The following is a 23090-nucleotide window of genomic DNA, read 5'->3' on the forward strand; positions in this document are numbered from 1 at the left end:
AAAAATAACTTTTATTTAAAAATACTTTAAAAACAACCAAAATAAAAAGCAAAATTACTGTCAAAAGTGAATAATCACACCAAAATATCACTGACATTATAAATACACAGGATGTTCATAAATATATCTATATAACTATTATTCACCCCACTAGAACTCTTTAAAGAGACACTGTCACCTGAATTTGGAGGGAACAATCTTCAGCCATGGAGGCGGGGTTTTGGGGTTTTTGATTCACCCTTTCCTTACCCGCTGGCTGCATGCTGGCTGCAATATTGGATTGAAGTTCATTCTCTGTCCTCCGTAGTACATGCCTGCACAAGGCAATCTTGCAGTGGCATGCTATTCCATCCGCTTTGCGTTTAGTTGGACCATCATTTATTTTTCAACAGGACAATGACCCCAAACACACCTCCAGGCTGTGTTAGGGCTATTTGACCAAGAAGGAGATTGATGGGGTGCTACGCCAGATGACCTGGCCTCCACAGTCACCAGACCTGGACCCAATCGAGATGGTTTGGGGTGAGCTGGACCGCAGAGTGAAGGCAAAAGGGCCAACAAGTGCCAATCATCTCTGGGAACTCCTTCAAGATTGTTGGAAGACCATTTCCGGTGACTACCTCCTGAAGCTCATCAAGAGAATGCCAAGGGTGTGCAAAGCAGTCATCAAAGCAAAAGGTGGCTACTTTGAAGAACCTAGAATATAAGACATATTTTCAGTTGTTTCACACTTTTTTGTTAAGTATATAATTCCACATGTGTTAATTCATAGTTTTGATGCCTTCAGTGTGAATTTACAATTTTCATAGTCATGAAAATACAGAAAAATCTTTAAATGAGGTGTGTCCAAACTTTTGGTCTGTACTGTAGATATATTTATGAACATCCTGTGTATTTATAACGTCAGTGATATTTTGGTGTAATTATTCACTTGGTGTCCTTTTGACTGTAATTTTGCTTTTTTATTTTTGTCATTCTTAATGTATTTTTAAATAAAAGTTACCGTAGTTATTTTTTTTATCTGAATATGGGATCTCTACTTATTTCCACAAATATAATGTAAGGTGGAAGTGGTGTGATATATCCCAATATGTAGTAGTAATAATAAGAATGTTAGCAAATCCCTCCTATTAGAAATGTAGTATAGTTTTTTGATACGCGATGTCCTTCCTCATGTACAGGCATTGCAGGACCTTAGGTATCCATGGTTACGACCACCGGCAGCTAGCTATTTCACTATATCAGTGGTCGTAACCATGGATACCTAACGTCCTGCAATGCCTGCATATGAGGAAAGAGACACAGTGAATCAGAAAAACTATACTACATATCTAATTGGAGGGATTTGCTAATACGTTTGTATGTTCTCTCTGTATTTGCTTGGGTTTCCTCTCGCACTTCAAAGACATATTGATAGGGAATCTAGATTGTGAGCCCCAATGAGGACAGCGATGATAATGTATGCAAAGCGTTATGGAATATTATGGCGCTATACATGCAAAGCATAATAGATAATATTGATAATATTATTACACCTACTACATATTGAGATAGGATCTTGGAGATGGGAATACCCCTTTTAAGTTGTGATATTGTTCAGGGTCCAGAGATTGCACTAATTTGATGCACATGGGTAAGAATGTTTCTCCACGTTCATGTGCCTGGGGGTCCTGCACCTGGGCACAGTGCTGGAATGTGCCCTTAGGTCAAGCTTGTTTATGCTGGTGGGGAGAGGCAGATTAAAGTCATTCTCTTAAGGTACCGTCACACTAGACGATATCGCTAGCGATCCGTGACGTTGCAGCGTCCTCGCTAGCGATATCGTCCAGTGTGACAGGCAGCAGCGATCAGGCCCCTGCTGTGCTGTCGCTGGTCGGGGAAGAAAGTCCAGAACTTTATTTCGTCGCTGGACTCCCCGCAGACATCGCTGAATCGGCGTGTGTGACACCGATTCAGCGATGTCTTCACTGGTAACCAGGGTAAACATCGGGTTACTAAGCGCGGCCCTGCGCTTAGTTACCCGATGTTTACCCTGGTTACCGGCATCGTTGGTCGCTGGAGAGCGGTCTGTGTGACAGCTCTCCAGCGACCAAACAGCGACGCTGCAGCGATCCGGATCGTTGTCGGTATCGCTGCAGCGTCGCTTAATGTGAAGGGGCCTTTAGATAAGTGAACATTACACTATGGATCTGGCCCAGTAATCTGCACCAAAATCTACAGCAAAATCCTTATGTATTGAATGCAGATTTTGTTTTAGGATTTAGTAGAAAGGGGAACTGTTAAATCTATGGTGACATTCATTTTTGCAGATTCAAAAGAAAAACAGCGTTGGCTTTGATTAACATTGTACTGGATTTTGAGTCTCCGTGCAGATCCCACAACAACTGGTGTGAATCCATCTAAAAGGAGTTGTCATACCAGTAACTGTTGTGTTATAACTGTCTTGATTAAAGATAGCGACCGGTTTCATAATCGCCTTTCAGCGCTGGTCTAGCGCGGGCCACTCTCCAGGTGTCAGTACCACTGGAGCAGTCAGGTGACTAGAAGGGCGCCTCATTGGATGTTTCTCTGATCATCTGCTCTTCTAGTCACTTGACTGTACTGGGAATGCTGACCGGGGCAGATCCCGTCTCCAAAGCGACGTGCACTGGATCCATAGGGGTGCTAGTAGGGCGAGTATCCAATATTTATTTAGTTTTAAGCAATCTATAGCTTACATGTTTTAATTTGTTCCTCTTAGGCAACCCCTTTAATAAAACAGCTGGGTTTGCTAGCATCCTTGTGAATACACACTGGGTAATGAGCAGTTTTCTATGCACTGTAGCTGAACACAATATGTAGATCCTTTCCTGTAGGTTCTTATTATTTCCTTTGTGTAAATTTAGTATTTTAATAAGTGATATGGAGTGCGCCGCTCTGAAATGACTAACCTTTGGTTAATGCTGTGATGTAGCGTCGTCTAATAAAATACCGCAGGTAATAAAGGACCTAACTACTCTTCTGTGAACACTAAATTCATTTTTTGTAGACCCAATGACAGCAGTTACAATTAGAAGCTCTGCCAAATGGCCCTTTCAATAATGTTCATGTTGCGTTCACCGAGCTCTAATATTTGTGTTACATAAATATCATTAGAAGATTTAACAAAGGGAAGTGGCCATGACTAAAGCAATTATTAGCTCTGTTTCATAGGGCGATCAGATTTTGGTGGCTCTGACAGCTACACGTAATGGGGTATATACTGAGGGAGAAGCTTCCCCCGACTACAAAGCATTGTGTGTTTATTGGCACCATTTATACTGAAGAATCTAAATTAGGTTATCTGATAAAGACGTGAAGCTAAATATTGTGAGAGTTCAGCATAGGGTTATGTATAGAGAAGATAACCCACTGTATAGCATATGGATGCAATCGGGTCACCAGTCTGCACATTTAGAGGAGCTAAAAGTTCTATGGATGCTCGTTCCGAATTATTGGCCCATCTAATCAGGTCTGCAAACACCAGATGAATGAGCAAAGCGCAAGATGATTTTTAAGATGGGTTCAATATCATTGTCGGCAGCACATCATTCCAGTGGATAAAGTCCTGCTAACGTGATATTCTTTTGGGTGCAGAACGATCATATTTATGATCGTTTTTTGTGTATAGAAAATTTGTTGGCCTGTGTAAACAAGCCAGTAAATTATTTGGTGGTTACTAATCGACACAATGGCCCAAATTGTGAAATGTGAATAGATTCAGAATAGCAAGCAATGATTGAAGCCACTACATGAGCATGGCCATAGTATGTTCAGGGATGAGAAGCTTGGCATTTTTGCAAGTTATTTCCTTTATTCGCGTCATCTTCAGAGGAGTCTTCAGGTGCATTTACGTGGGCCGATTTGTGTTCAGAACAAGCGCTTGTCAAATATATACAGGTGGACTGGTCCCTTAACACAGGCCGAATAATACGGGGAGAGGTCATGCTTACATTACCCAATCTGAGAGCAGAAGAGCGCTTTGCTTATTCATTGGCTGATCACGCCATGTCTAGATCAAGCTATCTTCTGAGCGCTCGTTTGCCGATTTATCAACACGTGTGAAAAGAGACGTTCACGTTGAAGATCGGATCTGCTGTGGATGTGCAGCAGGTCAGCACCAGATTGTTTCATTGCCATTTATTGGGGTGAAGTCTTCGCTTTGCCTCCAAGATAAGTGGGGTGCTGCTTGTTTCCATGGTGGATTTTGTCGAGTGATCGTACCAAAAATCCAACAGAAATTTCCGGTCAGTTGTGAGCAGGGTTGCAGAAATCCTAAGGTAATGTGAATCATAGACCGATGTGGTTGGTTTCCGTGCTCAATATCTGTGAGCATTTACATATCTGTATAAGCTTCTATTAGAGGTGAATGCAGATATTTATACTGAGCCCACTCACATGTGCAAGATCTTGATTACAGTTGAGCGAATATGTTCAGAATTGGTTGCCGAATCTGAATTTGCCATATTCGTACCAAATTTATGTTTGACGATCGATTCCGAACATATTCGTTCATTTCTACTCCCATTGACTCCAATGACGTTCGTCTGTGTTCGGTGAATATTGCAAATACAATATTCTCCACCGATCGTAATCTGAACCGAATTTTGAAAAATTCACTCAACTCTGGTCTTGAGGACTGCATGAATATTGTTGCAGATTCTTTGCTAAAATCTACAGAAAATCCTCTAGTAATCAGCATTCGATGCATTCACACAGTTATGAAAATTTCATTGCAGATTATTGTCCTCGTGATTTAAATATGTAAAAATAAATTGCAAGCACAAAAAGTTGGTGGGTTACTCTTCTTTGGCACATCGAGCTGCACGTGAGGCAAGAATTCTACAGCGTCTGGTCTCTCCGTTGAATACCTGTCAGATTGATATGCTTTGGTAAAACCTACCCTATGTTGGGTGTCCTACTCTATGCATGAACTGCAGTGGTGAGAGGACCCATCTAAGGATCGCTCAGCGTTGCCCCCATTCCCAGCTTTTGTAGGTGTAAGAATTAGGTTATCTTGCCCTGTGTTTTGGAAGAGGTTGATGTATTGGCAACCAATACAAGGAGTCGTCACCTCAAGCGTTACTGGTCTTTTTTTTATTTTGTTTGCTTTGTTTTTTTTCTCCTAATTTGTTACATTTGCAGGGTCAACTTTGAGTGAAATCTAAACTTTTCAATGTAATAAGGGACTGATACCAGAGCACCCGGTGTCAGACTAGAATGCCAAAGGCCCACCACTAACCAACTCCAGGGCCCCACTTGTCACATTTGCATGTAGCTGTGATTATCCTCAGTCACAAATTTATGTAACAATGGATCGGGTAGATTGATAAATGAATAAGATGCTGCCTGTGTCTGTACATGGTGGTTGACGTATATAGTGCCAAGTGCTGCTCGTATAAGAGGGTGATGGCCCACTCCTGCACAGGGGCCCACCGGAGGATTTGCCTGTTCTCCTGTTGGGCAGTCCATGCCTGAGAGCACTTATCACTGCCACTTTAACAGTGGTCAGTTTGGATCTATAAAGCAAGAAATTTGATAAAACTATAAAAAAAAAAGTAACTCTGCAGGCACTGATGTTCATACTGGTCTATAAATGTCACGGTATTATGTGCACTCGCTCATTTTTATTATTTATGTCCCTCCTGCAGGTCTTCTTCATGGACAGTCTGAAGGGCAGTCCTCTGAAAATGACAAGGATGACACATCTCAAGGTTCTTCACTCGCTAATAGTGTGACATCTTCAGATTCCGAAGATGGGCCTGTCAGAAAAAGGTGGGTTATGACAAAAATGACTGTTATTCTGGAGTAGAAAATTATTAATTAAGAAAATCCAAAGCTAACTTTTAAATAGAAAATCATTTTAAATGTTCACCACTTCTGCTGCCATTGTAAAACATTGTTTATTGTAAACGGCGTGTAATCTGCAGCAGTTCTGCGATGTGTGGACATGCCCCAGGGCCTCCTAATATTCAGCGTGCTCTGAATTTACAGCATGTCATGATTTCTGCTAACTTTTTACTGCTTAAGTACGCAACGGTTGAGTATTTTTTTTTCTGCCCGAAGTTTACAGATTTACTGAAGTTCCCTGGAAACAAAAAGATTAAAATGTCATTTTTACATATGAAAATTAGTCAATTGTGTAGTTGACTTTGGTCCTAGGATTCAGCAGTGGAATGTGTGAAAAGCATTGTTGACTGACTTTTCATCGCTGTCTCCGTCTAAATGGTGTAATTGATGCCATGGTGGAAATCTACGTGCAGACGCTGGCACAGAAATTGCTTTTTCAGTTGGATCAAACCTAAATGGCTAGTGAAAAGCTAATATTCATTCCTTGCCTAAAGTCTGTCTGGGGACTCCTGGCTGCTCGGGAAACGTGCCATGCTTGCTCCTACATAGCCCTTTGCCAAAGCTAATAGGGGTTAAGGTTCTAGAAAAAAAAAATGCACGTCCCACTCCAGAAGGAGAAGGTGGAAGATTCCTTCTGGAAATAAAATAATGTTTTTTCATTAAAATATTAAGTATCAGCTGACGGTCTAAACGATGTAGCAGCAGCGTCTGACGGAAAAAAAAAATCCTTACTACCTTCCAGTAATATACTTCACGGCATGAAGCGGCCAACAGATGGATGCCAAAATCGTTTTCTGACTGTGCTTTTTGGCTGATGCGGGTCAAAAGATTTTGTACTTATTAGAAAAAGAAGCAAATAGAATCAAACGCAAAGCCCTTTTATGATCTAGTCAGGCAAACGAGCATTATTATTAAAAGTACATCGACGTGTAAGGGTGAAAACTTTACGGAAAAAGGCTCGGCGCCAGGAAGGAGGAAACCTTTTCCCCTCAGGTTTTTTGAGGCTCTGTTCAGTTACTGTTTATAACGGAGATCACAACGTAATGTTGCGTTCATGATATAACAAGACAGGCGCCATTGATCGGTCTGGTCTTGCCAAGGTGTTCATTGTTTCTGCGTGCAGCCATTTTTGTTCCTTTCCAATGTGACAATCTGAATGTTTGTCCCTGTTAAAATATAAACAGTTATACTCCCTTTCCGTGCCCGCATGGTTTTAGCGGTGCCGGCAGTCACGTTACTGGGCTTACATGAGGTGGTGTCACGTGAGCCGGATACCCGATCACTGTCCTCGCCTTCAGATGTTTTAAAGGGGTTGCCCCACTAACAAGGGAGGAAACAAAAGACAGGATACAGACAGGACAGCACGGGATCACAGCTGATTCTTTTATTGTGAGGCAAAACCTTTTACTACCTCTTTTTACACAATGTTTTACCTCAAAGAATGAACCGGCTGCAATGTCTGTATACTCTCTTTTGCATTCTCCACTGCTCAGGAGATGGTGGTACATTTGACCATGCTTCTTGATGGTCAGACACAGCCAGTACACAGTACAGAGCAGGGGGCAAAATAATATTATCTCAGCACAGGAACATTTTTTTTTTTAACGCATCCAATTGTGGAAATTGTCATTAAAAAATCTTTTGATTAAAATGTTGATTTAAAATTAACTTTGTTCTTGGGAAAACACGTTTAAGCAATTAACAGGAGGTGAGTGGTCAGGTGCAGCACTCACTACCTGTTGATTACTTATACCTCTGAAATGGGGTCATTTGAATGAGTTGACTGGATTCCAGTTACAGACACAATCTAGGGCTCAGTTTAGACTTGAGATTCCCAACTCCACAATGACACCAGAATCACTGCTGTAGTTGTGACCCAGCCCGAGGTATCATGGGTTAAAGTGAGAGCCAGGAGGGACGCTGCGGAAACTCTCTATTTAACTCGTGATGTGTCTGGCTAGGTGTCGACTACAGCCGCACTACTGGTCTCCTTTTAAAAATGAGAATCTCCACTTAAAATTAACTCTGTAGCCGCAATTCAGGCTGTTTGGTTATTAGTGATCAGACATCGTCTCGTATATCCTTGGCTACTGAGTTGAAACCTTGCAAGGACGTTTGAGTCATGTACTTGGCAGTGAAAGGGTTACATGCCCAATACTTTTGTTCTTCCTGGAGAAAACTTTTGTCCCCATTGAAAACACGTGAATGCTTGGCCAAGCTGAGTTTGCATGTGTATAGGTGTGGTCAGGATAGACAGCTGATGGTCAAGCGACTGTTTGTCTGACACCCGCTGGACAATCGTAGTTGTGCTTAATGTGTGTAAAGCCAACTGTTGGGTGATCTCATGGTTGCCATCATTCACAGCCTACTGCTTTTCCAGCAAAATGTAGGCGGTAGTAAGTTTACTATGAGTGAGGCAACTCCCAGGAGAGTATATTGTATACAATGTGAAGTCTTTCACTTGTATGTGTTTGTCATGTGATCTCATAGGCTTCTCTCCCGTCTTTTCCTGATAGCTCTATGTTCTCCAACGACCAGTTACCTAGAAAACGAGGTCTGTTTCTTGTAAACGTCCATCGTAAGCACGTTGTCATCAGCACAGCCTTCAGGGCCTGTTCAGTGTTGGGTCACAACTGTTGAAGTCAAAGGAGGTTGTTGGCGATCAGTCAGTTACTAAAAATTCATGAAAGTCTCCAGACTTCGGCAACTAGCGCTTTAAATATTATTTTCTAGTGACGGCTGCACCTTCAAGTAGAACTATTTTCTAAGAATTCCCTGAGGCTCCAGAGGCGATGATGGAGTCAGACTCAACTTTTGATAAACCAATTTATCAAGATAATTGATATATTGTATGAACTTTCCACATGATATATACTTGTCAACTTATATTACTTTCATCAGTATGTTTAACTGAATGGTCACTAGGTTCAGTTCTTCAGCACATCTGATGTGGATGGTCAGAGTGGGAATTGTCAAACATGGCCGATTTTACTTTTGAAAGAAAATTGAGTGTTTTATTAGGTTCTAGTGTAATGTATAAATGATGAGAAACAGTATTTCTTATATGTAAGCAGTCTGAAGCTGGTTTGTGACCAGATTACAAACTGCTGTAAATATTTTTGTATTTATTTTACTCAATTATTTAGCGCCACTAATTTTCACAATGCTTCGCAGACCTCATCATCTGTCCCCAATGGAGATCACAATTCATGATGGGCTAACGCATGGTTGTTTGGGTCCAGCCGAATGTCTACAAAAAAATTTGGTTTGGGTACCAAACAGTACCCGAAACCGAACCCGCACACCATTCAGATGAATGAGGGGCTCGAACATCCGTTGTTTGCCACGCTGTCATCTGCATAACAGCTCAGCAAACACAGGCTCTGATTGGTGGTAAGAATATTACCAACGTTCAGAGAGTTGCGGTTACCACGCTGTCAAATGACAGTGTTAACCAGCAACTGTGGCCTGTGTTAAAAAGTTTATTGCCGGTCACAGGCATTGACTGATGAGTGCTACTCCATCAGTCTACGCCTGCTGTTGCTGAAAACGGCAAGGGCAGGCGCCGCTGATTGGAGTATTCATCAGCCGGCACCTGCACTATAATTTTTTTTTTTTTTTTAAATGACGTAGGGTCTCTACTATTTTTGATAACAAGCGCAGGCAAAACTGATAACTGAAAGCTGCAACCCTCAGCAGTCAGCTTTATCCTGGATGGTTATCAAAAATAGAGGGGTCCCCACGCCATTTTTTTTAAATTATTTAAATAAATTTTTTAAAAATTTTGTTGGGTGGTCCCATTTTTGACAACAGCCAAGCTAAAACAGACAGGTGAGGGCTGATATTCTCAGACTGGTAAGGGGCCATGGATATTGGGCCCCCCACAGCCTAAAAATAGCAGCTCACTGCTCCCCCAGAAAATGAGCATCTATTAGATGTGCCAATTCAGGCACTTTGCCTGGCTCCTCCCACTTGCCCTGGTGCGGTGGGTGGCAAGTGGGGTAATATTTGCAGGGCTACTGTCAAGACTGCTAGTCATTACTAACCCCCATAGTTAGATTGTAAAAATGGCACAGCCAGAATAAAGTCCTACATTTGAAAGAAAACGATATATATATATGTATGTATGTATGTATATATATATATATATATATATATATATATATATATATATATATATTCTGTATGTTACATTCCCCTTACACCCATTCCATTGAAGCCCTTGTCCCCTTTAAAAAAGAAGAAAAATAATAAAAAACCATATCACTCACCTGTCCAAATTGAAGATGTCCCACGCCGTGATCTTTGTCTGCAATACGTGGTTTACACCCTGGACGTTGCCTTGATGCGACCGTGCAGGCTCTAAACCATGGGAGAATGAGGTACTGTGAGCGCAGCCTCAGTGGCTTAACGGTGACAAAATCGAGGTCACTTAAGATGCTTTCCTGCCGACACTTTGCTATGAGACGGGACAATGAACTGCGGTGACCTCAATCAGATAACTGCTAGCACCGTGAGATGTCCTACGGCATGGGACATCTTCACTACAGACAGGGGAGTGTGATTTCCAGAACAAAAGGAACAGAACTATTTAATTTTATGTTTAATCCAGAACCATAGACAGTGTTTATATATATATATATATATATATATATATATATATATATATATATATATATATATATATATATATATATATATATATATATATATATATATATATATATAAATATAAATATATATATATAATAATAATTTGCTTTGTCTTTTTGTCAGCACCTAAGTTAAACCTCCACTTGATGACTCCTTAGGCTATGTGCCCACGTTACAGAATGTAAGCAGAATTTTCCTCATCAAATCCGCACACCCTTGGCAGGAAAAAGGCATGCGGATTTGTACTCGTTTTTGACGCGCTTTTGTCACATTATTGACACTTTTCTTACGCGTATTTCCTGCATTTTTCGAATACATGTCTGTGTACTGAATTGCCACGATTTTGCAAAAATAGTAAACATGGTGCGTTTTTTACCGCGATGGGTTTCCACTGTGGAAAAAAACGCAGCAAGGGCACAGCAATTGTGGAATGCAATTAAAATTAATGGGCTGTGTTTTGTTAGCGTTTTTTAAGCGTTTCCGCAGCGTAAAAATGCTGCGGAAACGCTTAAAAAACACAACATGGGCACATAGCCTTACAGCGCTGGTCATGGGAGTTTGAGATTTCCAAGATTCACGGTATCTTCACTTCTTACCATCACAGGCATTCGATATGTCCATCATATTTTTTTATCGGGATTTTACCTTTTACCTTTTTAAAGGTGGGAAAAATGGCATGGCTGTTGTCAGCTATCTGCCTACTATTTATTTATGGCTGATTGGCACGTCTCGGTTATGAAAAAATATTCTAATTCTTCCACCATTGGCCTTGAAGTGGAAAATTTATATCCCATCAATATCGGATAGACACTGACCTCCGTATTAATATCTTCTTACCATCGACACCGAACCGAGTAGTTGCAGACGTCCAGTTACCTCTAAAGATATTACGGTAGATTTTCGCTTCATTTCCTCTCCTATCTACACATATCAGTCTTCCTGACTTCTTCCCGCAATAGATATCCCGTTTAAATGATTTGGTTACCACGGGCAGTCCCAGCCTCAAAGGGAGTTTTAATTAGTTTTGCCACTTAGCTATGTGTAATTTACTCTCTTCTCATGTGTTAAATATGTGGTCCTATCACCAAAAGGGTTTTAGAGTGTCGGCTTTCTTCTAGAGATTTTAACATTTTCTATGACAGAGGTCTCATGGGGGAACGGGGGCTTTATTTACTGTGCGCGCATTTCACCATTACTTTTTTGGTGTTACACTGTTTTTGCCCATAACGGTTTGGTTCCCCTTGAAATAATATGCACTAAGCACTTTATTTATTTGCCTATTTGTGTACCTGGTTGTCTGGACATTGGTAGCCTTCACTTCCTGATCCCAGTCTGTTTATATTGTGTTTGTAATCAATAAAATTTACCTTTTTTCTATTATATTGGACGTTGTTACTCCTATTTGTTCTAATTTGTTTGTACAAATCTGAGAGCAGTATTATATAGAGACGGACCACAATAATTTTTTATAAAATCACTGGATTATTAGCAAGAAATTATCACTAGGAGACTAGTAACCTTGCTGTTATATAGTCCTCCATATTCATGAGCTCTGTATAACCTTGTCCCAGCACTGATTGGCAGCTCCCTGCCTATGCACAGTGTACACAGCTGTCAATCAGTGGTGTGATTGGGGTTATATAGAGCTCAGCATTCAGAGAACTGGAAGATCTGCAGCAGATAAAACAGTGATTTAAAAAAAAATTGCAAAAAATTGCCCAATAAGTGACGCCTGACTAGATTTCGGGTCTCTGCCCCTATACATCATGCAGCTTTCAGATGGGGTAGCAAAAGCCTGGTGACAGATTCCTTTTGTATTATTATCTTGTCTTCTGTGAAATTTGTAGGTAGGCTTGTCTTTCAGGTGTACATTTACTTTTGTGTCCTCTTTTTACAGTGAAAGTGCAGATCCCCCTCGTAGATTGATGACGATACTGCATACAAATCTTGACATGGTGTCTGCCCTATCTTACAGAACTCCATGTTGGCAATTATTCATATTTGGTTTAGGTCATATGCCTGATGCATAAATTTGTCTTTGAAAAGATATGGTTATTGTAGTTAAACCATAGCCTGTCATGTACAAAGTGTGTCTTTTTTGTATAATCAAATTGCAATTAGAATAGGCCTTGTATATGTGAAAATGACAGCAAATATTGGAAAAAAAATGTTTAAATGAAAAATGGGGCATGTGCAAATTTGAACATATGAGCAGATGTCACGACTCTGTTGTCAGGTGTCCTGGGAGCAGTCTCGAACACTAGGGCTGCTTTAGTTCGCCCTGCTCCCCTGACTACATCTGATGGTGAAGACTCCAGGGCCACGTGCCTTGCCTTAAGGTACCTTCACACTAAACGACGCTGCAGCGATCCAGACAACGATCCGGATCGCTGCAGCGTCGCTGTTTCGTCGCTGGAGAGCTGTCACACAGACAGCTCTCCAGCGACCAACGATGCCGGTAACCAGGGTAAACATCGGGTTACTAAGCGCAGGGCCGCGCTTAGTAACCCGATGTTTACCCTGGTTACCATCCTAAAAGTAAAAAAAACAAACACTACATACTTACCTTCCGCTGTCTGTCCCCGGCGCTGTGCTTCTCTGTACTGGCTGTGAGCACAGCGGCCGGAAAGCACAGCGGTGACGTCACCGCTCTGCTTTCCGGCCGCTGTGCTCACAGTGAGTGCAGGAAAGCACAGCGCCGGAGGACAGACAGCGGAAGGTAAGTATGAAGCGTTTGTTTTTTTTTACTTTTAGGATGGTAACCAGGGTAAACATCGGGTTACTAAGCGCGGCCTTGCGCTTAGTAACCCGATGTTTACCCTGGTTACCAGCGAAGACATCGCTGAATCGGTGTCACACACGCCGATTCAGCGATGTCAGCGGGAGAGCCAGCGACCAAATAAAGTTCTGGCCTTCTAGCCCCGACCAACGACATCACAGCAGGATTCTGATCGCTGCTGCGTGTCAAACTGAACGATATCGCTAGCCAGGACGCTGCAACGTCACGGATCGCTAGCGATATCGTTTAGTGTGAAGGTACCTTTAGATCCTGAACCTGCCCTCAGTCTGTACCCTTCCCCCAGGGACGAAAGGAGTAGTAGTGTACCGTAACACACCAACCAGACTAACAAGGTAATAAGAACATGGATAAACTAAAATACCAATCCTACAAATATACTCACATAAACAGAGGTAAACATCGGGGAGTGGAGGATGGGATTAAACCAAAGTAGGAGAAGAAAGGGAATTATCACAGACTAAAAACCTAGCAACAGTCACAAATAAATCCACCAAACACCTTCTCCAGTAATTATCAACAACCACCTCCAGCCATGCAGCATAAGCAGTTCTGACAATGAGTGCTAGCCAGGGCCCAGATTATATAGGAGATGTGAGTGGCTCTCAACTGAGAAGATTAACCCCTGAACTGCTAAAACAAATTTACACCATTTAATATCTTGGTGAAGTGCTTCTAATCGGTGCAGGAGTAGGAGAAATCACACATGCGGTCTTCTGGCTCCTCTTTGTCGCGGTAAACCCGTGACAGCAGATCTCGATATTCATACAGATGTTTCTGTATCGTGAAGATTGAGGTTGCGATCTGCTGCTTGTGAACATGTCTTTACTGGAAATATTTGCATGGCATGCTTTTGAGAATCTGCCATCTCTATCTAAACCGGGCACAAGAGGTTAATAATAAAGTATATGGAACATTTCCAGCTGTAGGATCTGCCTGTTTGCAAAGCGATGTGCTTCAGGCAGTATGAGAAACGCCATTTTCTGTGCCGGCATAGCTAATATATCACTATGAGGGTCTGGTTACAGATGAAGTCTTTATTGTAAAAGTTATTCACTGCTCTGTGTATCATTGTGTAACTAATCCAGTGCCCCCAACCCCGCGTTTTGGTTTTCTGTGATGAAAGGGAGTGTTGGATGAGTGATTTTATGTTTAGTTCTCAAGTACACGTGGTAAATGTTCTGAATATTGATCTGATGTCTTTTGTTCTTTAGGCCAAGGCTGCAAGCACAAAGAAAATTTGCCCAATCCCAGCCAAACAGTCCGAGCACAACCCCCATCAAAATTGTGGAGCCATTGCTACCCCCCCCAGTTACTCAAATATCTGACCTCTCCAAACGCAAGCCTAAGACTGAGGATTTCCTAACATTTTTGTGTCTTCGAGGTAAGATTCTCTAATTTATGAAATTAATAGATAGACGATTGCTACATGGCATGACCATTATAATGAAGTCATTACATCTTATGATTTCCCATAGTGTGGCATCGTGACTTACTGTGATTGCAATGTGGAGTTGCAAATGTTTCCAAATTTTTATAATTTTCTGGCCACATGTGACTCGCTTGTCGTTGGCTTCAATGCAAGTTGCATGCCATTGCGGCTCATATGCTACGCGATTTTGACTTTCACTTTTTTTTTTTTTTTCATAAAAAAATCGCACCATCACACATCCAACATAGTTGTGTGATGGCAAGTCACAGAGATGTTGTCAATGAGAGGTATTGCTATTTAGGCCTGCAGAGGTATTGCTATTTAGGCCTGCTCATATTTGTCAGATGGGCTAAAGCTACACAACAACGATTCGTTCCAGTCTCTGCCGAAAAATAAAATGTCTTATCGGTAATTCGGTTTTTAGGAACCTTCCACGATAGTCACCTTGGAGGATGTCTCCCTGCACTAATGGGGGACAGGAAATACAAAGAGGTTAAATAACCCTCCCCTTCCTGCTGTCTCCAGTGTTTTTTCTGGACACACAAGCATGTATAGTTACCACAAAAAAGCAGGAATCATCCAATAGGAATATCAGATAGGGAAATTAGTGCTGTCGTGGAAGGTTCTTAGAAACCGAATTACCGGTAAGACTAATTCTATTTTCTCCATTCACCTTCCACGACAGTCACCTTGGAGTAATACCAACACTGATTTCTTTAGGGAGGGACCACAGCTTGCAGAACACGTCTGCCGAATATTAGATCCCTGTTAAAGCTCAGTCTATAATGTCTGGTGAAGGTATGTACCGAAGACCATGTAGCCGCTCTGCATATCTGCTCAGATGGAGCGTTCCCTCGCGCTGCCCAAGATGTAGAGACTGACCGGGTGGAGTGAGCCTTTAGTAAAGCAAGAGGAGGAAGATCTTTTATCGAGTATGCTAGACAAATGGCCTGTTTGATCCAGTTTGCAATTGTGCCTTTTAGCTGCCTTTTTACCTTTATTTTGGCCTGAAAACTGAATAAAAAGATTCTGGACAACCCTCCAATCCCTGGATTGTTCCAGGTAATGGAGCACCACTCTGCGGACATCCAGAGTGTGGAAATTTTCTTCCTTCACATTAGAAGGATTTGGGCAAAATGAGGGTAGCACAATATCTTGACCCCTATGAAAGTCTGAGGCAACCTTGGGCATAAAGGAGGGATCTAAATGTAAAACTATACTATCAGAGTTTATAGTTAGGTAGGGTTCCTGTATTGACAGGGCCTGCAATTCTATGCGTCTAGCCATGGTAATTGCCACCAGAAAAACAGTCTTAAGAGTCAGGGTTTTAAAAGATATTGAGGACAAGGGCTCGAAGGGAGCCTGGGTTAGACTGAGCACTAAATTTAAATCCCAGGGAGGGACCCGGTTAGGGAGCCTAGGACGTATTTTACTTGCAGAGGTCCTAAATCGTTAAATCCAGCGGTGGCCCGCCAGGTCTTAGTCAAAAAAAGAACTAAGAGCAGAAATCTGAACCTTCAGAGTGCTTGGGGAAAGACCTAGCTCCAACCCTTTCTGGAGGAAGTCCAGGATCTGAGCAATATTGGGGTGGAAGGGATCAGGGACAATGGGAAGGCACCAGGAAGAGAACGTTTTGCATACTTTGCCATAGATGGCATTCGTCACTGGTTTCCTGCTCTTTTGGAGCGTTTGGATTACCCTGTCCGAGAGACCTCTGGCTTTTAGGATTCTGGCTTCAGTAACCATGCCGCTAGGTTCAGTCTGTTCAAGTCTGAGTAACGTAGGGGACCCTGGTAAAGGAGGTCGGAGGTCTGGGGTAGAAGTAAGGGACCCTCTAATGCCATGTCCATCAGTGCGCTGTACCAGCTGCGCCCTGCCCACATTGCAGCAATTAGGATCGTTGTGACCTGGTCCAATCGGATCTTCTGCAGTGTTTTCACCAACATACGGGTAGGCGGGAAGGCATAGGCAAGGTTGAAATTCCACAGATGGGCGAAGGCATCTACTTCCCGAGCCCCATAAGCCGGACTGAGAGAGAAAAATGTTTTTGTTTTTGCATTCTGAGCATTTGCAAACAAATCGACGTCTGGGCTCCCCCATCTCGCAGTCAGGGATAGGAAGACCGCTTGGTTCAGGCACCATTATCCCGGATGAACATCCCTCCTGCTCCGGAAGTCCACCTGGGCATTGTCTGAACTCTTGAGATGTGTTGCCGAGATAGACCACGGGTGTTTCTCTGCCCAGAAAAATATTATTTCCGCGATTAGTTTTAAGCTGGCATACTTCGTGCCCCCTTGATGTCGAAGGTAGGCTACTGTCGTTACGTTGTCGGAGTACACCCGAACATGATGATTTTGAATTAGAGGTGAGGCAGCTATGAGTGCTTCCTCCACTGCCTTTACCTCCATCAGGTTCGAAGATCTGGATCTTATGTTCAGGGGCCATAATCCCTGAACTATGTTTCCTCCACCACAGCTCCCCAACCCCTTCGGTTTGCATCTGTACAAAGAATCTTTAGGGGGAGCTGATCCCAGCTCACCCCCCCTCCACAGGTTTTGGCAATTCAGCCACCAGGAGAAAGCCAACTTCACATGTCCGGGAAGTGGAATTCTCCTGAACAGTACGTTGTGGTACCTTCGAGAGTATAGAAGGACATGGGATTGGAGGGTTCGGGTGTGCGCCCAGGATACTGCCTGAATACATGAGGTCAGCGATCCCAGAATGGACATGGATTCTCTCAATGTTGGTGGTCTCAGCTGTTTGAATTTTGAGATTCTCTGGCGAAGGTCGTGTTGACGATCTTCGGGAAGGAAGGATGTCCTTTTTTCCGAGTCTAGGAGGATCCCCAGGAATTTCTTCCTTGGGGAAGGGTGGAGGTCTGATTTTTGAAGATTTGGGATTGAGGATCTCCAGGGTTTTTGACACATCCTGGTTCAAGTGAGATGTCGATGGAGCGACTATGAGGAAGTCGTCCAAATAAGGAATGACACACATTCCTTGGAGACGGATAAATATAACTGCTTCCCTCATGATTTTTGAAAAAAAACACTCTTGGTGCTGAGGAGATGCCGAATGGTAGTGTGTTGAATTGGAAATGGGTGATCCCTTGGTTGTGGGCGACTGCGAACCTGAGGATCTTCCTGTGATCCGGATGGATCGGAACGTGGTAGTAAGCGTCCCCCAGGTCTATTGTAGCAATCACCCAGTTTTTTCCAATTAGAGGGATTGCTGTCTTGATCGACTCCATCTTGAACCTCTCGTATTTGATAAACTGGTTTAGGGGTTTTAAGTTTATGATGACCCTTCATTTCCCGGAGGGTTTCCTTATGAGAAACAGGCGAGAGTACTGGCCTATCTCCTGATGGGGTACCCGAGAAATTACTTTTTCTCGCAAGAGGTCTTGTCAGGGCCGGCTCCAGGTCTTTGAGGGCCCCTGGCGAAAGAGTCTCAGTGGGCCCCCCTTTAACACATACCACGATTCATGATCGCATATAAACACAGCCATGTAGTATATAACACTGCCCACGTAGTATATAGCAGCCCATGTAGTATATAGCAGCCCACGTAGCATATAGTAGCCCATGTAGTATATAGCACAGCCCACGTAGTATATAGCAGCGCAGCCCACGTAGTATATAGCAGCCCACGTAGTATATAGCAGCGCTGGAGTTGGGACGGACGGACCCTCACCCTCTTTTAACCTCACCGAAGACGATTCACTGACAGTCACGAGTCACGACGACACACTCATAATCAGTGCAGGGTAACAATCAGTGCAGGGTAACAATCAGTGCATGGTAACAATCAGTGCAGGGTAACAATCAGTGCAGGGTAACAATCAGTGCTACGTGTAGTAGTCATCAGTGCAGACTATCAGTGCGGGGTGATAATCAGTGCCATGTCTAGTAATAATCAGTGCGGGGTAATAATCAGTGCTATGTGTAGTAGTAGTCATCAGTGCTGACTCACTGCTTTGCCGGCCCCCTCGTTGTGGACACAGCAGGAGAGGAGAGGGTGCACCGTCCTCACCTCACTGCAGGCTGCAGCTGCTGCTCGTCTTCTCCTCCTGCTTGGTGCGCCGCTGCAGGTCCGGATCTGTCCTCTCCTGTGCTGGCCTGGATCATCTGGATGGTGGACGCATAGATTCTGACTGGACTGCCTGGAATGGGAAGAGGGAAGGCTTCAGCGGCGCGGTCCAACTCCGAACGGCTCTCTCTGTCTCTGTCCTCTCCTTGCCCGCCGACCGGATGTACTAACAGGAGAGGAGATGACCCAGCGTCGCGACCCGGAAGTGTCTTCTGTATCCATGGTGATGGCCGGCAGAGGTGAGTATTGCTGCTATTGCAGCTGCGCAGCGCCAGGCGCCAGCGAAATGGCCTCAGACACAGCTGACTGTGCCCCCTGCAGCCAAGGCGCCGCCGGGCGACGTGTGGACAGTGGATGGATATAGTGAGTGACGCGCGCTGGCGGCCGACGTGTACTACCAAATGGGCCCCCCCGTCTTGCCAGGGCCCCGGCATTTGCCCGGGTGCGCCGGGTGCTGACGCCGGCCCTGGGTCTTGTATTTGTAGGTGGAAGGAGTTTTGGACGTCTGGAGACTGTAACGGGGTAATCCTCAGACACTGGGGGGGGGGGGGGAGACTCTCAAACTCCGTCTGCCCAAACTGTATGGTGTGAAGGATCCATTGGTTTGTGGATACGGACTGCCATTGGGCAAGAAAGTCCGAGAGTCGGCCCCTCACCGGAGAGTCACTGTTTGTCTGGGGTCTGTTGTTGTTGAGGGACAAGGATGTTCCTGCCTCTACCTCCTTTCGGGTAGCTCCACTGTCCAGTTTTACCCTTTCCCCTGAATTCTTTCTGGTGCTGTTCACGAGGGGGACAAAAAAAACGCCTCCTAGTAAACTTCTGCTTGGGAAGCAATTTCTTCTTATCCGAAGCTTTCTCAAGGATATCATCCAAGACTGAACCAAATACGTGGTGTCCCTGGAAGGGGATTGCCACAGAGTTTAGTCTTAGAGGTAATGTCCCCCCCCCCACGATTTTAACCAAAGGGCTCTTCTAGCGGAATTAGAGAGGACTAATGATTTTGCTGCCACCCGAACTGACTTTCCTGAGGCATCGGCAAAGAAGCCCGTGGCCTTTTGGAGAAGTGGAAGGGAGTGAAGGATCTCCTCTCTAGAGGTCCCCTGAGAGGTGTTCCTCCAATTTATGAAGCCAGAGAAAGAGGGATCTGGCGACGCAAGTAGAATCTATGTTGGCTTTGATCAGGTTAGTAGAGGTTTCCCAGGATTTTTTCAGGTGACTTTCAATTTTCCGATCCATTGGATCTTTTAATTGGGAGGAATCCTCAAAGTGGAGGGACGTCTTCTTGGTTATTTTAGAGACCCGGACGTCCACCCTAGGGATTTCCCAAATAGAACTATCCCCTTCAATGAGAAAGCGATTTTTTAACTCCGAGGGTATGCTAAGTCCCTTTTCTAGGGAAGACCATTCCTGAAATATAAGGTTCTGGACATTCTCATGAACTGGAAACCCTTTTTACCCCTGGGTTTCAGCCCTCCAAACATCTCATCCTGAAATGAGTGTTTCACCTCTTTCTCCACCCCCATGGTGTTTCTTACTATGGAAACTAGTTCTTCCATATCCTTGGAAGAGAAATAGTATTTTTTATCAGTCATAGGGGTGGATGTGGAACCCTAATTTTCCTAAATGTCCTCTGACCCTGAGGTATGAATTTCGCCTGAGTCAGGGTCAGATTCAGCCGGTGCCAATTTCCTCTTTTTAGGGGGAGGGGGATGAGGCACTGGGGGCTGGGAAAGGGCTGCCATGGAGGTTTGCACCTCCTGCTTGATTAGAGTTTTTATACTATCCAGGAGAGAGGGCTGTTCAGCACGTAGTATATTATCCGTGCAGGGTTGGCATAAGGTCTTCTTATAAGCTGAAGGGAGCCTGGAACCCCAAACACCACACTTTCGGCTGGGTTTGTTCTTTGGGGCAGAGACATTTTATCCCTAAAAGAGAGAGAAGGTATATTAAGTGACCCATAGGTATTAAGCCCGGACAGTAAGGGACCAGCCCCGCTACTCACAGTAGGAGGATGAACGCTGAGATCTGCAGATGCAGCAGTAGGTTTGTCGCCGTCCATGGTCAGACCTGTCACCAGTCACACAAGACAGAGACTCTGCGTCTTACCTGGAGGCTCCCGACCAGGATATAGGGAATAGAGGTCCAGAGTCAGTTGTGTGCTCCTCCTCCCATGATCCGCAGGGGAGGATCCATAGGAACGACCCAGTAGGTGAAGGTGCAGAGCCCTGGCCGCAAACCGCTCTCGCAATCAGCATGGCGCCGAGATGCGAACCCGGAAGTGAACGCCGGCCTCACTTCCGGTGTGCGCCTGTCGTCCCTTCCGGTGCGCGCAGCTGCAGGGAAGGAGGACGCTGGGGAGCTCAGGGAGTAAAAAATATATACCATGAGATACGGCCTTCCCAAAACCCTGTCTGACAAATGCACACTTAGCAGGATGCAGGAGCTCAGGGAGGACCCCGGCTGCACATCACTGCCCCGCTTTACCTCCCGAAGAGGCGTGGGAAAGGGGTCCCGAGTCACAAGCACATGGAGATGGGAGCAGTCATCTGGAGGAGAGGGGAAACCTCTGACCTTGGACCGCCCGGCTTCAACGGTAACGCTTCTAGGGCTCCGCTCGCCAGCCGCTGCAGCACCTGGACGGACCTCTTCATGCCCCACTGGGGGACAGGAAAAAACACTGGAGACAGCAGGAAGGGGAGGGTTATTTAACCTCTTTGTGTTTCCTGTCCCCCATTAGGGCGGGGAGACATCCTCCAAGGTGACTGTCGTGGAAGCTGACTGGAGAAACATCAATTGCGCTTCTTTCAGTCACATGACTCTTTTTTAGCTTGGATGTAGAAAAAAATAACCAAATCTCTGACATGTCATTTGAAAGTTGTGGCCACTTTGTCCAATTTCAATAAGGCGAGTCCCAAACGATGTACAATACATAAAGTAACATGATGAGCCCATACGGACAATCGCAAGGGTCCATCGCCCATTGGGGCTCACAATGTAAATTCCCCATCAGTATGTCTACGGAGTGTGGGAGGAAACCCAGGCAAATATGTGGGGGACACATAAACTCAATGAATACGGACTATGTCTGAAATGCGTTTCTGTAGTTCATTACTATACCAGTTTTTATGCATTTGTAGACTTATTTTCAATAAACTTCAAGTATTTGAGTCTCCTCTCTTTGCTGGATTTTTTTCTTCTTTTGCTAACACACAAACGCCTTGCACATGGAGGGATTTGCACCCAAGACCCCAGTGATTCAAAGCTACAGTGCTAACCACTGAGCCACAGTGTTGCCATATGTACTGCGCTATTGACCCCTAGAAGAAAACCTCCATAACTGCTACACCCATGCTGTAATCATATGGTATGTAAAGCAAAAAACCACCTACGGTTGCCTTGTGTTCAAAACAAGGTTGTAATATGGAAGCATCAATGATATGGAGCAATATTTGTCACCTGTAGTCTCCGTGCTGTGAATATTCACCGTCTTATCATCTACATCAGGGGTGGACATACCATTCATACAACATGTCCGGGCTATAAGGGGGCCCATTACCACCAAGCAGCAGGCGCCTTAGGCATGTAGAAAGGGTGCATTATGATGCCCTATTGGACTGCAATGTGCCCACTGACTGCCACTGCATAGGGCCCCCTATTGTATTCTGCATCTTCCTCCATATTGTATATGTTAATATTAATCCGTAACAAGACTCCTCATACAGATGTGTTAATTTTAGGCTCTGTAGAAATATAACACAGATTAGTGAGAACGAGGCCTTACAGTGCCCGGTACTTTACAGGGAGATGATTGTTGGCTTTCCGGTGCTGGGCGATACACCCGACGTGTCTTATCAGCTTTCCATTCTATGATTTACAGGCTGCGACATATCTGAAATATACAGATCTCGGTGTTGGATGACAAGTGACACTGCCTACATGAGTAGGGTATACCCAGGATGGGGATCTTGACTGAAAATGACATTTTTCCTCCCTTCACTATTAAAGTTAGCATTGGTCCGCTCCACGTGATATTAATATAAGGTTTCCTGTGCGGAGGAATTGGTGGATTGATCTCTGGGCGGTGTGTCTGGCAGCTCACTGTCCTGCCGTTACCGGATAATCACAGAGATCGTGATGCCAGCCTGACCTAATAAGCAGATAGCCCAGAGATCCCGGTGTACATGTGCGCAGGAGTCACTTGGATCAAATGCCTGGCACTGGTCACTATTATATCAGCTTTGGTCATTTATGATG

At 44.2% G+C, this 23090-nt stretch overlaps 1 protein-coding gene across 1 annotated transcript in view; it reads left to right on the forward strand.

Moving 5' to 3' along the window:
- Positions 1–23090, forward strand: part of JARID2 (jumonji and AT-rich interaction domain containing 2) — a 187693-nt gene that overhangs the window by 99301 nt on the left and 65302 nt on the right. Inside the window, exons 3-4 of the mRNA XM_069730820.1 lie at positions 5670–5793; positions 14533–14702. Of these exons, the coding sequence (XP_069586921.1) occupies positions 5670–5793; positions 14533–14702 (294 nt within the window). The remainder of the gene's footprint in view (positions 1–5669; positions 5794–14532; positions 14703–23090) is intronic.

The sequence above is a fragment of the Ranitomeya imitator genome, chromosome 6 (genome assembly GCF_032444005.1).
Source record: "Ranitomeya imitator isolate aRanImi1 chromosome 6, aRanImi1.pri, whole genome shotgun sequence".
NCBI classification, from domain to species: domain Eukaryota; kingdom Metazoa; phylum Chordata; class Amphibia; order Anura; family Dendrobatidae; genus Ranitomeya; species Ranitomeya imitator.